This window comes from Panthera uncia, chromosome B1 (genome assembly GCF_023721935.1).
Source record: "Panthera uncia isolate 11264 chromosome B1, Puncia_PCG_1.0, whole genome shotgun sequence".
NCBI classification, from domain to species: domain Eukaryota; kingdom Metazoa; phylum Chordata; class Mammalia; order Carnivora; family Felidae; genus Panthera; species Panthera uncia.
The window spans coordinates 69,767,112-69,783,587 of record NC_064811.1 but is presented as its reverse complement, the minus strand read 5'-3'; the positions used below and the strand labels follow the sequence as shown (position 1 = coordinate 69,783,587).

Here is a 16,476-nt window from a genome sequence, read left to right as displayed (position 1 = left end):
CCCAAACTGGACTTAAAAAAAAAAAAAAACAAGTTAAAAAAAAAAAAACAAAAACAAAAAAACACAAGTTAACCTCTTGTAAGCCAGTAAATATGTAGTGAATAATTAACTTTTTACATAATAGGTTATTTAGTAGTAACCTATTCATTATTCATTCAACAAATAATACTCCCTGAAAATCTGCTTGTGGAGCCTATTCAACCTTTCAAAAGAGAAATTATTGTCTTGGAAATCAAGGTTTACTATCTTCTCACAGATGCTTAATGCCATGCCTTCTGAACTTCCTGTTAATAAATGATTTTATATTCATATTAACAATTTTAATTTCAAACACAGACTATAAATAATCAGAGCCAATTCTAATTTTAAAAGATGCAACAACTCAAACTACTACAATGTCTTTCACATAATTAAATGAATTTCCAAGAATTAAAAAGAGGAGGGAAAGGGAAAATGGAGAAAATAGAGAAAAAAGGATAATTTTCAAAAATTCTCCTTGATTCTAATAAAGGAAAAAAACCCACGTGTCACTGGAAATATATTACTATTTTTCCTATCACATACCTTGGTCTCTGTGATGGGCCTTGACCTGGGGTTTCATCCAGCCCTGGGAGACCACTGTTGGACTCAAACCTTTTTGAAGCTTCACTTTTTCGTACTAAAGAATGAAAAAAAATAACACAGGTAATAAAAATATAAAGTAACTTATTTAAAACTAAAGCACTGAGCAGATACATAAGATAATTTTTACAAATTATATTCATACCACCAAATTAATGATATAATGTCATTAAACTCTTCAGAGGTAAGTTATTTTTGAAGACAGTGAATTATTTCCTATTATGAAAATGACTATATTGTTATTTGATGAAACTGCTATTAAGTTCCTATAATACTGTTAATATGAGTAACTGGCAGCTTTTTATAATTTTTAAATTTCATATAAAATTATTCTTTTGATACCTTATATCTTAACACTACTGAATAAGAAGAACATTCATGGATTCAAAAAAAAAATTTTTTTTAACGTTTATTTATTTTTGAGACAGAGAGAGACAGAGCATGAACGGGGGAGGGTCAGAGAGAGGGAGATACAGAATCTGAAACAGGTTCCAGGCTCTGAGCTGTCAGCACAGAGCCCGACGCGGGGCTCGAACTCATGGACTGCAAGATCATGACCTGAGCCGAAGTCGTACGCTCAACTGACTGAGCCACCCAGGTGCCCCTGAAAATTCATGGATTCTTAAAAACATTTTGGTAATTCAGATGCCTCTCACCTTGTCGGAAATCTGATTCAGAGGAAATAATAGATGGACTTTCACTGGAAGTACTAAAGATATCACTGTGGTAAGTTTTATATCTTCGAATTGGTTCTAAAAGAATTAAAAGAAAAACATTAGAAAGCAAATCCGTTTCTGTTCCACACAAATCAGATATTGCATTTACTCTTATGAGACTAGAACATTTTATGTATTGCTTTAAATTTACCAATTGCTGGATGATAAACAACGTGATTCCAATTTTGAGGCAGGTTAGCATACTGGTTAAGAACCTGGACTCTGACACCAGATTGCCTGGGTTTGAATCTCAGCTCACTACTTTCCAGGTGTGTGACACCTTAAGAAGGTAACTGAAGCTTCCTGTGACTCATCTTCAGCTGAAAAGGGGGTATAATAATAGTGTACACCTAGTAGTGTTGTTGCGAGTATCAGATGAAGTGATATATGCAAAGCTCTTAGAACACAGTGGATGTTATATAAACATCATCATTAAGCAGTTTTTGAAAGGTCACTATGTGTAATTCTCTGTGTTACATGCTATAAAGGAATAGAAAACCCAAAGACACAGTCCCAAGCTCAAATAATTTAAAATGTTTAAGGACAAAAATACTTAATTGAAGACAGGATGTTTAGATCTACCAGAATGAGATGAATAAGCATTGGGAGTGTGTGTGTGTGGGGGGTACTTTGTGGGGTTGTGCAGTGTGTGCCCTGTAAAAGGTGGGTAGGACCACATTAAAATAAAAATTCTATCTTCTAAATGTTTCTAATTCATTTCTCTTCTTCATACTCACAGTCATAGATCACTATTCATCTCACGTCTAGACTACTTCATGTATCCTAGATTCCCTCTTCTGCAATCTTACCCATTTCATATTATGATTCACATTACAGAGAGTGAACTTTCCAGAAATAAAAATCTGGGCATATTGCTATCATCTCTTAAAGTTTCAAAATACAGTTTATAAACTCCTTAGCTTGATATTCAAAGCCTTTAACAACCTGGTCTCTGACTACATTTATAGCAGTGGCTCTTCATATTGTGAAGTCACAGACACACTTGTTAGAATTAGATGGAAACTACAAACCTCTCTCCACCCACTCCCCAAAACATACAAAAATACATTTAAATAGGGCTTTAAAAACTCAATGTAAAAAAAAAATCGACTGAATGAGTTATCTGAATCTTTGTGGCAGATTGGAACGTCTGAGCACGATGTTAATCAGTGGATAATAAGCCTGCAGATTGGGAAAGACTGAAATTGCAAATGATAGTGGGGAAAATTGACGAAAAAATGTGCTGAAGGAGACAGGAAATGGAAAAACACCCCAACATACATGGATGGTCAGTTTGGCAAGGAGGAAGAACCTTTTCTTCATAAGAGAAAGAAATGATGAACAGGGAAAGAGTGAAAATATAGAAGGAATCCAGGATACTCATATCAGAAGTTGCCTTACTCCTGGTAATGAAAAAGTGCATTACTCCTGGGAATCAGTGGCCGGGAGCTTCAGAAGAGTAAAGAAATTCTGCTATGAAGAATTTACTGATAAGAGTCAGTAAAAACCACATGACACCCTTTATATAGCCATGAAAGTATAGATTAGGCTAGAATGCATGAATTTTATTGGAACCAATCAGAATGGTTTTGTGGCTTTTTCTTGGCAGTAGAGAAGGAAAACCATGGGAAACTCCTGGAACTGAGGGGAGACATGGGATGTATGACAGCACACAATGGAGACATGTGAGGGATTCTTTTTTTACTAGTTTGCAAGCTTGAGAACAGGAACTTTGCAGAATGAATTATTCCTGTACTGCAAGGTGTTCACTAGAGATTGTTGAAGGAAAAAGAGATGGATAAATGAATGAAATAGTCAAATGGCATCACAGAACCAGGACGGAAATGATGTGCTGGCAGGATCGGGAGGTCATGCTGAGGCAAAACTTTAAAGAAGTGAGAGGAGTAGAAGTAAAAATGGTCGTGGGCTTGATGGAGATGAAGTTGCACACTGCTCTTGTGCCAATGTTTACCTGGAACAGTAGGCATAATATAGAAGACCCCTACTTTGTTTAGCTTTATACACACTGAAAATGAGTATTAAATAATACTATAATTAGTGGAAAGGGTTTTAGGGTTGAAAATCCAAATATTTACCAGTGCTTCTAAAAATGATTCCATTCTACCACAAGGAAGTCTTACAGTAAATAAGATAATTTTTAAAAAACTCCTCTGGTTTAAGATAAATGTGATTTGAAAAGATTGTAGAAGACATCAAACAATGGTTTTGTTTAACTCTAGTTAAATGTAATGAACATAGTTAAATGGTTACTTAAGAAGAACTGCTATTTTCAAGGGGCACTGACAAGCTTTTTGTTGTATTGTTATAGAATCCCCATGTTAAACTTCTGAGGGATTTTTCCAAGGTAACTTGAACAAATTACAAACCTGGCATTGCGATGTACACAGCACAGTAAATAGAACGAACAAGGCCAAGGAGTGGACTCAGAAGTACAGAGGCAATACTGTTTTTACTTTACAAAGAAAAATACAAAGTTGCAATATGCCTACTTAGTAGATAGAGAACTTCAGTCACTTAGATGTTATGCCATACAATAACAATTTCATACCCCACATTGAATGAATTTATTGTTTTATAACTATTTCTGCCAAGTGGCTGTAGGACAGCAAATACATCTTAATTAAAATTTCCATTCTTTGGTGGTGCTTTATAATTGTTCTTATATTATTTCATGTGTCCATATTCCTTTTCCTTTTTATAATTCTTGGGTTCCTTGTGTGAGACAAATTAATACAATGTTGATTATCCCCTCCTAAAAGTATAACAACAAATCATTTCCCCTTGATGAGGTATTGGTCTGCAAATGTTATCAGCACCACATGTTCGGGGGAGGGTGGGCACTGCCTTATGATCCTTTATTGCTTTATAGTAATGGGGCACTAGCACTTCAGAAACATGCGATTGATGGCTAGTTTTGCAGCACTACTAGGGGATGGGAAGACTTCCTTGTTTTCTTCTAGGACTGGGGTGGGAATGGGGAGCCTATGTTAATTAGAGTGTAGGAATCTCTTTTGTAAGCTTCTCATTCTGGAATGTATCTTTTATAATGCTGCTAGCCATGTTCCTTTCATGTAATGGCATGGCCAGATTCAAGTTCCAGGCAACATTCACTACTCAGTCATGCTTATGAGAAAGGCTAGCCTTTGTAAATATAGGCTTTCTATTTCTGAATTAAATAATAAATTCAATCATTTCAGGAATTATTATAAAATTCACTACAAACATAAATTATTACAAACATATTCTTTACCAAGAGTATATCTTGCATTGGTGTATATGGAGAGGCACATTTTGCATGCTTACAAATCACATGATCTGATAGGAACATGGCTTGGCTTTCTGAGACAACCTACTTGAAGGCAACCTACTTGAAGGCAGCTTTCATCCTCTATTCTGATCTGCAGAAGAAGGTTAATCCCTAATTATCCATGAGGTGTCCTAACATTATTGACAACTTTCTTTTTGAAGGATCCAGATACCACAGACATGTTTTCTATCTATATTTAAATTTTAAGCACTTTAGATTTGTCCTAGATCTCAGGAATGTGGTATTAACTGAATGATTAAAAAAGAAAAAAAAAACCCCAGCTTTTTTATTGTGAAAACTTCTACACAGACACAAAAACAGAGAGTATAATAAATCATCACATACCCAGATCAATACAACCTGGTGATTGTTATTTTAATTAAAAAGTGTCAGACTATGTTTTTAAACAAAGAAATGCTCCTAAGTATTTATATAGTATACTACAAAGTTTTATGAATGCCAACATTCTTGAATGATGTGCAATGGACCTATTAAGAATATTCAAGACATTTAGATGGCTAACAGACACATGAAAAGATGCTCAACATCACTCATCATCAGGGAAATACAAATCAAAACTACGATGAGATACCACCACCTCACACTTGTCAGAATGGCTAAAATTAACAACACAAGAAACAACAGGTGTTGGTGAGGATGCAGAGAAAGAGGAACGCTCTTGCACTGTTGGTGGGAATGCAAACTGATGCAGCCGCTCTTAGGAAGAGTATGGAGGTTCCTCAAATAACTAAAAATAGAACAATCCAGCAATTGCACTATTAGTTATTTACTTAAAGGATACAAAAATACAGATTTGAAGGGGTACATGCACCCTATCAACATATAGGGGTACATGATAGCAGCACTATCAACAATAGCCAAACTATGGAAAGAGCCCAAATGTTCATCAATTGATGAATGGATAAAGATGTCATGTATACACACACACACACACACACACGTATACACACACACAATGGAATCTTAGCCATCAAAAACAATGAAATCTTCCCATTTGCAATGATGTGGATGGAGCTAGAATGTATTATGCTAAATGGGATAAACCAATCAGAAAAAGACAAATACCATATGATTTCACTCATATGTGGAATTTAAGAAACAAAATAGATGACTGGGAAGGTGGGGGATGGAAAGAGGAGATAGGGAAACAAACCACGAGAGACTCTTAACAATAGTGAACAAACTTGATGGAGGGAGGTGGGTGACAGGGGGGCTACATGGGTGATGGGCATTAAGGAGGGTACTTGTGATGGGCACTGGGTGTTGTGTGTAAGTGATGAATGACTGAATTCTCCTACTGAAACCAATATTGCACTGTATGTTAACTAAAATTTAAATTAAGAAAACCAAATAGGCATTTTATAAAATGTACATATGGCCACTTTCATTGAAATATAGCAAAAGTTTAAGCCTTCACCATTATAATTGCAGAACTATATTTGGCTTTTGTGGGATAAAAATTAGATTAATTTGTTGGTTTGCAAATTTCTCAGTAAATATTTAAATGAAACCTATACTGAACAAATCAGTGTACCAGGGTCCATTTAGGGTCATGATTATTCCTCATTTTACTGATTTCCTTCTCTTTGATTCCCTATGAGTACTTAGTTTTTAGATGTGGAAAATGAAGTTTTAGGAAAGAACCTACACTTAGTAGAACAGTGGTGAGAGGATGAGAAGAATAGGGTCTACAGAAGGATGGCTAATGAATTAACACTTGGATAGAGGTCTAGTTATAGAGATTTGGTAATCATACATACTCTGACAATTGAAGACACCTTTTAGTTTCTAGTACTGTTTTACCATAATTAAGAGTATACTATTTCTTGTAAGAATACAAGATATGAAAATCTGACAAATATTTTATTATTCTTTAGCTGAAATCTGATTATTTTATTTAAAAAAGTTTTTTAATGTTTCTTTATTTTTGATAGAGAGAGAGAGAGCATGTGCGCACAAGTGGGGGAAGGACAGAGAGAGAGAGAGAGACACAGAATCTGAAGCAGGCTCCAGGCTGTCAACTCAAGAGCCTGACATGGGGCTTGAACCAATGAACCATGAGATCATAACATGAGCCGAAGCTGGATGCTTAACCAACTGAGCCGCTCAGCGCCCCTGTAATCTGATCCTTTAAACAAAATTCACTCCAACTCTAATATCCTATTGACTCTACTTATATAGTACCAATGAAAAGCAGTTTTTCAATAGGCTAGAGCATTTAGCCATAAGTTCTTGACAACTAAGAGTTCCAATTTGCACCAATACTTAACACTTCAGTTAAAATTTTGTTTTCACACTTAACACTTTAAACATATAAAGTTGTGGGACATGATCATGAACACTATACTCTTAATATTTAGGGTATTATGGTTTGCATAATATTCTGAGCTTACATAAAGCTATTTCAGATGAAACATTCAAATCTATAATCTTCACATTAAAATGAACCTAAACCAGCACAAACTGTAATCTAAAAACATCATTTACAAGTGACACATATTCAAGCTCAGACATGTAACATGCAGAAAGAGAGACTCAGACAAGTGCAGCATCAGGAATTAAAGAATTATAACAATTTTTCAAACACTGCATTTTTAGGGTTATTAGCCCTGACAAAATATTTCAGTTTTCAAATAAACAGAGAAACCAAAATAATGATACTATGTTTCCATGTATGAAATGTTTTTCTTTATGCTTTCTTTTCAAGGGAGTAATTTTCAGAGATTAAAGATTATACCTTTTATATGTTCACTAGAGTCCACTGTATTCATATACCATACTACATGATCTATGAACAAACCATGTTCTAAAACCTATTGAGAGCTAGACAAAGTCAAAAATTTTTGTCAACAGGAGGAACAGAACTCATGCAAATATAAACATATGTAATTGAGGAAAGATACATAGGAGAATGCTCTGTGAACTATAAATTACTTTAGAGATGTAAAATTTGTGCAAAGCAGGAATGGTAAAAAGAACAAAGTTTCCAGTTCCCTCACAGGAGACTTGTGCAATGTAGTGGCCGCCAATGTAGGCTGTGTCTTGCATCTGGGTTGGCTATACCACTCCTCTAGCATCCTCCAGGATCCCATGTTATGACTTTATTGCCCATTCTAAATCTTTCAAATGAACAGTATAGAGTTCTAAAGGAAATTGATTGCCTTTACTCTTGGTTGGTCAGGTTATGACTTCTCTTGAAGTTGGATAACACAGGAGAAGAAGGATTTCTGCTCACTATGCATAATTCATCAGAGAATATTGTTGTATCACATAACTGAAACAGCACATGCCAAATATTTAATATTAATAGCTACATTGCAATACTCAGTTTAGATTAATAAACAGTATCATGTAGGATATAGTGGTAGATACTAAGGATACAGTTATGGATTAGATTATGCCAAATTTCTGATATCTATAGGAGGAGAAACAAGCTCCTTAAAACAAATAATTTCAATGAAAATGAGGCCATCATCCTAAACTGGGAAGGTGAGAGAAAGCTTCCTGAACCAGAAATGCCTGAAAGCTTTGATAGTCTTGAGGCAGAAAGCTGTATGAATAAAGGCATGGAAATGACAATTGGCAATGACAACAATTGGCTGGAGGGAGGAAAAGAGGGGAAGACAGAGAGACAGACTGAGAGAATGCACCACGTATTGGAGTGGGGTGTGAGATGGGAAATGCTAAAGGATGAGACTGGAGAGACATGATCTAAGGAGCTAGAATTTTACCCTGTTCAGATGATGACAAGCTCATGGCTGAGGCAGAGAAGAAATTATTCAGATTTGTGTGGCAGGAAAATGGAAGACGTAAATGGTAGTTGAAATAGCAATTTAGAAAGCTATTTCCATAGTCATGGGAGCAAGGAATTGAGAGATTGGGATGAAATGAAGAAATATTTCAGAGATTTAAATTGCTAGGTCTCAAAAATTGCTATGATACTGTTGCTAGTATGATGCATCTTAAATCTTTCTTAAAACACATCGATCCATGCTTCTCAGGTATCTATGCCAAAGCCAAACTGGGTATATGTTAATTATGTATCAGTTCAATTTAAATTAGGTCCCTTGCTCTGGAAAGCAGTGTGGAGGTTCCTCAGAAAATTAAAAATAGACCTACCCTATGACCCAGCAATAGCACTGCTAGGAATTTATCCAAGGGATACAGGAGTACTGATGCATAGGGGCACCTGTACCCCAATGTTTATAGCGGCACTCTCAACAATAGCCAAATTATGGAAAGAGCCTAAATGTCCATCAACTGATGAATGGATAAAGAAATTGTGGTTTATATACACAATGGAATACTACATGGCAATGAGAAAAAATGAAATATGGCCTTTTGTAGCAACATGGATGGAACTGGAGAGTGTGATGCTAAGTGAAATAAGCCATACAGAGAAAGACAGATACCATATGGTTTCACTCTTATGTGGATCCTGAGAAACATAACAGAAACCCATGGGGGGGGGGGAGGAAAAAAAAAAAAAAAAAAGAGGTTAGAGTGGGAGAGAGCCAAAGCATAAGAGACTGTTAAAAACTGAGAACAAACTGAGGGTTGATGGGGGGTGGGAGGGAGGGCAGGGTGGGAGGGAGGGCAGGGTGGGTGATGGGTATTGAGGAGGGCACCTTTTGGGATGAGCACTGGGTGTTGTATGGAAACCAATTTGACAGTAAATTTCATATATTAAAAAATAAAAAAAAAAATAAATAAATTAGGTCCCTAATTTCTGATAAAATAGCCTATGATTTCTTTAGACTCCAAAATCAATATTATGTTACTATGAATATAGATACTGGAAAGTTTGTATTTGTTTCACCATTCACTTTCTTTAGTGTTTTAAATGCAATTTCATTCTTTCTACTTGGATAAATCTAAAGAACGGAAGTAAATTGTCTATTCTCCTTCCCAAGTATTTCTCAAACCAAATCTTCTCTCATTTGAATACTGGTATTTTATACTGGACTAACTTTATATGAGAATGGTCTGAAGCTGTACTATTTTAATATGGCAGCCACTAGCCATATGTAGCTATGTAAATGTAAATAAAATATTCAGTTCCTCAGTTGCACTAGCCACCACAATGTAAGTGCTCAACTGTTACATGTGGCTTGTAACTACTGAGTTGGGACTTTGTAGATATAGAACATTTCCTCCACTGAAGAAGTTCTATTGGACAATGCTGGTCTAAAATACAAATGTCTTTAAAATTTAGTCCTAGAAATATAGCAGGCACTTTATTCTTTCTGGCTAAGATGTTGATTCCGTCTATAATAGTGTGTTCTTCAGAGATACAAAATATATTTGCATCTTGGTAGAATAATAGAGTTATCAATTCTGAAATACATGTGATATTTGACCAATATCACTTAAAATCCCTGATTATTCATATTTACTTTTGTGGAACTGATATGAGTGAAACAGAAACTGAATATTAAATTATTTTAGTTCATGAAGTAATCCAAATAACAACTCAATCATATCTTTTTTTCTTTTCAAAGGGAAATAAGGTGAAGAAATAAAAACTGAATAGTTTGGATTTTAGAGGAGAGATAATTTTTGAAAAAAATTTCTCCCTTAGAACATGTCACTAGAAGTATCCTACATGGTGAACTGTAATATTTATAAATCCATCCCTTTGCTTTTCTAAAATGCAACTATAAAAATGTATGAACTTTCAAATTCAATCTTCTCATGAAAATGAAACATTAAGGTGCCTTAATAATAAGAACAGGCTCACATACTTTAGTGCTTACATATTCTAGTTGCACAACACAGAGTTTAAGCTGCATTCACAAGGCAGTCACAGAACAGCAAAACTAGGCTAGACCAGAGGTCACAATACTGTCTTTTAAGCAATATTTAAGGTTGATGTATAGTAGATTGACTTAAAACTCCTTAAATAGTAACATTTAACCACAGTCACCTTTGAAGGACTTACTTATATCTATTCTTTGTGTCCTTTTCCAGTATTTATACAGAATGTAGAGGAGTTTTAACTGTTGGAAGCAAAATGGTATTCATGGTCCCCACCCAGGGGGTGGAGTGCTGTTCATACTATACTCACAGTACTGGTTCCAAGTCAATCTCTCATAATCAGGAATGTGTTGCCAACCCACAAGGCAATGTTAGATAGGGAGTGTGTGGTAATTACAAACAAGAGAGATGGTGACAGACACTTCTATTAGAAAACATACAATTTCTCAGATATTGAGATGGAGTAATGTGGTAGAAAAAAGATATCAGGAACAAGGAAGAAGAAACAAGTAGACTAGGAAAGTCCTATACTGAGGTGAAAAAGTGAAAAGAATAAAGCAAACAGGGGGATCCTGGGAAGATAGCGGCCTAGGAGGACGCTGGGCTCACCACACGTCCTGCTGATCACTTAGATTCCACTTACACCTGCCTAAATAACCCAGGGAACCACCAGAAGACTAGCAGAACGGAGTCTCTGGAGCCAAGCGCAGACTAGAGCCCACGGAAGAGGGTAGGAAGGGCGGAGAGGCAGTGCGCGGTACACGAACTGGCGGGAGGGAGCCAGGGCGGAGGGGCAGCCTGCCGGCGAAGCAGAGACCCCGAGTCTAGCTTGCAAAAGCGGAGGGGCTGGACGGAGTGTGTTCTGACAGCAAGTGGGACTTGACATCTGGAAGGTTATAAGCTAACAGCTCTGCTCGGAGAGGAGGAGGGCTGGAGGACAATAGGAGGGAGAGTTGTTGAGGGAGAGTTGACAGAGCTCAGCTTGGCGGGGAACAAAGGCGCTCACCAGCACCATCTCCCTCGCCCACCCCCCAGCCAAAATCCCAAAGGGAACCAGTTCCTGCCAGGGAACTTGCTTGCACCACACAAACACCCAACGCTGTGCTTCTGCGGATCCATCCCTCTGGCAACGGGTCTGACTCCCTCCTAGTGCTGCAGGGCCCCTCCCGAAGCAGATCTCCGAAGGAAAAGCGAGCTGAACCTGCCCCTCCCGCCCCTGTGCACCTTGCCGATCCACCCCAGCTAATACGCCAGATCCCCAGCACCACAAGCCTGGCAGTGTGCAAGTAGCCCAGACGCGCCACGCCACCCCACAGTGAATCCTGCCCCTAGGAGAGGGGAAGAGAAGGCACACACCAGTCTGACTGTGGCCCCAGCGGTGGGCTGGGGGCAGACATCCGGTCTGACTGCGGCCTGCCCACCAACGCAAGTTATTCAAGACAGCACAGGGGAAGTGCCCCGCAGTTCCGCACCACTCCAGACTATCCAAAATGACCAAATGGAAGAATTCCCCTCAGAAAAACGTCCAAGAAATAACAACAGCTAACAAACTGATCAAAAACTATTTAAACAATATAACAGAAAGTGAATTTAGAATAATAGTCATAAAATTAATCGCTGGGCTTGAAAACAGTATAAAGGACAGCAGAGAATCTATTGCTACAGAGATCAAGGGACTAAGGATCAGCCAGGAGGAGCTAAAAAATGCTATCAATGAGCTGCAAAATAAAATGGAGACAACCATGGCTCGGATTGAAGAGGCAGAGGAGAGAATAGGTGAACTAGAAGATAAAATTATGGAAAAAGAAGAAGCTGAGAAAAAGAGAGATAAAAAAATCCAGGAGTATCAGGGGAAAATTAGAGAACTAAGTGATGCACTAAAGAGAAATAATCTACGCATAATTGGTATTCCAGAGGAGGAGAGAGAGGGAAAGGTGCTGAAGGTGTACTTGAAGAAATAATAGCTGAGAACTTCACTGATCTGGGGAAGGAAAAAGGCATTGAAATCCAAGAGGCACAGAGAACTCCCTTCAGACGTAACTTGAATCGATCTTCTGCATGACATATCATAGTGAAACTGGCAAAATACAAGGATAAAGAGAAAATTCTGAAAGCAGCTAGAGATAAACGTGCTCTAACTCATAAAGGGAGACCAATAAGACTCGTGACCGATCTCTCTACTGAAACTTGGCAGGCCAGAAAGGAATGGCGGGAGATTTTCAATGTGATGAACAGAAAAAAATAAGCAGCCGAGAATCCTTTATCCAGCAAGTCTGTCATTTAGAATAGAAGGAGAGATAAAGGTCTTCTCAAACAAACAAAAACTGAAGGAATTCGTCACCACTAAACCAGCCCTACAAGAGATCCTAAGGGGGATCCTGTGAGACAAAGTACCAGAGACATCGCTATAAGCATGAAACCTACGGACATCACAATGACTCTAAACCCATATCTTTCTATAATAACACTGAATGTAAATGGACTAAATGCTCCAACCAAAAGACATAGGGTATCAGAATGGATAAAAACAACAAGACCCATCTATTTGCTGTCTACAAGAGACTCATTTTAGACCTGAGGACACCTTCAGATTGAGAGTGAGGGGATGGAGAACTATTTATCATGCCACTGGAAGTCAAAAGAAAGCTGGCGTAGCCATACTTATATCAGACAAACTAGACTTTAAATTAAAGGCTGTAACAAGAGATGAAGAAGGGCATTATATAATAATCACAGGGTCTATCCACCAGGAAGAGCTAACAATTATAAATGTCTATGCACTGAACACAGGAGCCCCCAAATATATAAAATACTTACTCACAAACATAAGCAACCTTATTGATAAGAATGTGGTAATTGCAGGGGACTTTAACACTCCACTTACAGAAATGGATAGATCATCTAGACACACGGTCAATAAAGAAACAAGGGCCCTGAATGACACATTGGATCAGATGGACTTGACAGATATATTTAGAACTCTGCATCCCAAAGCAACAGAATATACTTTCTTCTCGAGTGCACATGGAACCTTCTCCAAGATAGATCACATACTGGGTCACAAAACAGCCCTTCATAAGTATACAAGAATTGAAATCATACCATGCATACTTTCAGACCACAATGCTATGAAGCTTGAAATCAACCACAGGAAAAAGTCTGGAAAACCTCCAAAAGCATGGAGGTTAAAGAACACCCTACTAAAGAATGAATGGGTCAACCAGGCAATTAGAGAAGAAATTAAAAAATATATGGAAACAAATGGAAATGAAAATACAACAATCCAAATGCTTTGGGATGCAGCGAAGGCAGTCCTGAGAGGAAAATACATTGCAATCCAGGCCTATCTCAAGAAATAAGAAAAATCCCAAATACAAAATCTAACAGCACACCTAAAGGAAATAGAAGCAGAACAGCAAAGACAGCCTAAACCCAGCAGAAGAAGAGAAACAATAAAGATCAGAGCAGAAATAAACAATATAGAATCTAAAAAAACTGTAGAGCAGATCAACGAAACCAAGAGTTGGTTTTTTGAAAAAATAAACAAAATTGACAAACCTCTAGCCAGGCTTCTCAAAAAGAAAAGGGAGATGACCCAAATAGATAAAATCATGAATGAAAATGGAATTATTACAACCAATCCCTCAGAGATACAAGCAATTATCAGGGAATACTATGAAAAATTATATGCCAACAAACTGGACAACCTGGAAGAAATGGACAAATTCCTAAACACCCACACGCTTCCAAAACTCAATCAGGAGGAAATAGAAAGCTTGAACAGACTCATAACCAGTGAAGAAATTGAATCAGTCATCAAAAATTTCCCAACAAATGAGAGTCCAGGACCAGATGGCTTCCCAGGGGAGTTCTACCGGACGTTTAAAGCAGAGATAATACCTATCCTTCTCAAGCTATTCCAAAAAATAGAAAGGGAATGAAAACTTCCAGACTCATTCTATGAAGCCAGTATTACTTTGATTCCTAAACCAGACAGAGACCCAGTAAAAAAAGAGAACTACAGGCTAATATCCCTGATGAATATGGATGCAAAAATTCTTAATAAGATACTAGCAAATCGAATTCAACAGCATATAAAAAGAATTATTCACCATGATCAAGTGGGATTCATTCCTGGGATGCAGGGCTGGTTCAACACTCACAAATCAATCAACGTGATACATCACATTAATAAGAGAAAAGACCATATGATCCTGTCAATCGATGCAGAAAAGGCCTTTGACAAAATCCAGCACCCTTTCTTAATAAAAACCCTTGGGAAAGTCGGGATAGAAGGAACATACTTAAACATCATAAAAGCCATTTATGAAAAGCCCACAGCTAACATCATCCTCAATGGGGAAAAACTGAGAGCTTTTTCCCTGAGATCAGGAACACGACAGGGATGCCCACTCTCACCGCTGTTGTTTAACATAGTGTTGGAAGTTCTAGCATCAGCAATCAGACAACAGGAGATCAAAGGCATCAAAATTGGCAAAGATGAAGCCAAGCTTTCACTTTTTGCAGATGACATGATAGTATACATGGAAAATCCGATAGACTCCACCAAAAGTCTGCTAGAACTGATATATGAATTCAGCAAAGTTGCAGGATACAAAATCAATGTACAGAAATCAGTTGCATTCTTATACACTAACAATGGAGCAACAGAAAGACAAATAAAGAAACTGATTCCATTCACAATTGCACCAAGAAGCATAAAATACCTAGGAATAAATCTAACCAAAGATGTAAAAGATCTGTATGCTGAAAACTATAGAAAGCCTATGAAGGTAATTGAAGAAGATATAAAGAAATGGAAAGACATTCCCTGCTCATGGATTGGAAGAATAAATATTGTCAAAATGTCAATACTACCCAAAGCTATCTACACATTCAATGCAATCCCAATCAAAATTGCACCAGCATTCTTCTCGAAACTAGAACAAGCAATCCTAAAATTCATATGGAACCACAAAACGCCCCGAATAACCAAAGTAATTTTGAAGAAGAAGACCAAAGCAGGAGGCATCACAATCCCAGACTTTAGCCTCTACTACAAAGCTGTCATCATCAAGACAGCATGGTATTGGCACAAAAACAGACACATAGACCAATGGAATAGAATAGAAACCCCAGAACTAGACCCACAAATGTATGGCCAACTAATCTTTGACAAAGCAGGAAAGAATATCCAATGGAAAAAAGACAGTCTCTTTAACAAATGGTGCTGGGAGAACTGAACAGCAACATGCAGAAGATTGAAACTAGACCACTTTCTTGCACCATTCACAAAAATAAACTCAAAATGGATAAAGGACCTGAATGTGAGACAGGAAACCATCAAAACCTTAGAGGAGAAAGCAGGAAAAGACCTCTCTGACCTCAGCTGCGGCAATTTCTTACTTGACACATCCCCAAAGGCAAGGGAATTAAAAGCAAAAATGAACTACTGGGACCTTATGAAGATAAAAAGCTTCTGCACAGCAAAGGAAACAACCAACAAAACTAAAAGGCAACCAACGGAATGGGAAAAGATATTTGCAAATGACATATCGGACAAAGGGCTAGTATCCAAAATCTATAAAGAGCTCACCAAACTTCACACCCGAAAAACAAATAACCCAGTGAAGAAATGGGCAGAAAACATGAATAGACACTTCTCTAAAGAAGACATCTGGGTGGCCAACAGGCACATGAAAAGATGCTCAACGTCGCTCCTCATCAGGGAAATACAAATCAAAAGCACACTCAGATATCACCTCACGCCAGTCACAGTGGCCAAAATGAACAAATCAGGAGACTATGGATGCTGGAGAGGATGTGGAGAAATGGGAACCCTCTTGCACTGTTGGTGGGAATGCAAATTGGTGCAGCCACTCTGGAAAACAGTGTGGAGGTTCCTCAAAAAATTAAAAATAGACCTACCCTATGACCCAGCAGTAGCACTGCTAGGAATTTACCCAAGGGATACAGGAGTACTGATGCATAGGGGCACTTGTACCCCAATGTTTGTAGCAGCACTCTCAACAA

General features: G+C 37.6%; 1 protein-coding gene across 5 annotated transcripts in view; it reads right to left on the bottom strand.

The window, feature by feature from the left end:
* The window catches only part of PTPN13 (protein tyrosine phosphatase non-receptor type 13), a 228,140-nt gene that overhangs the window by 86,153 nt on the left and 125,511 nt on the right, over positions 1-16,476 (bottom strand). For all 5 annotated transcript variants that reach the window (XM_049630820.1, XM_049630821.1, XM_049630823.1 and 2 more), the window contains 2 exons: positions 1,278-1,373; positions 565-658 (listed from right to left, as the gene is read on the bottom strand). In XM_049630820.1, the coding sequence (XP_049486777.1) occupies positions 565-658; positions 1,278-1,373 (190 nt within the window). The remainder of the gene's footprint in view (positions 1-564; positions 659-1,277; positions 1,374-16,476) is intronic.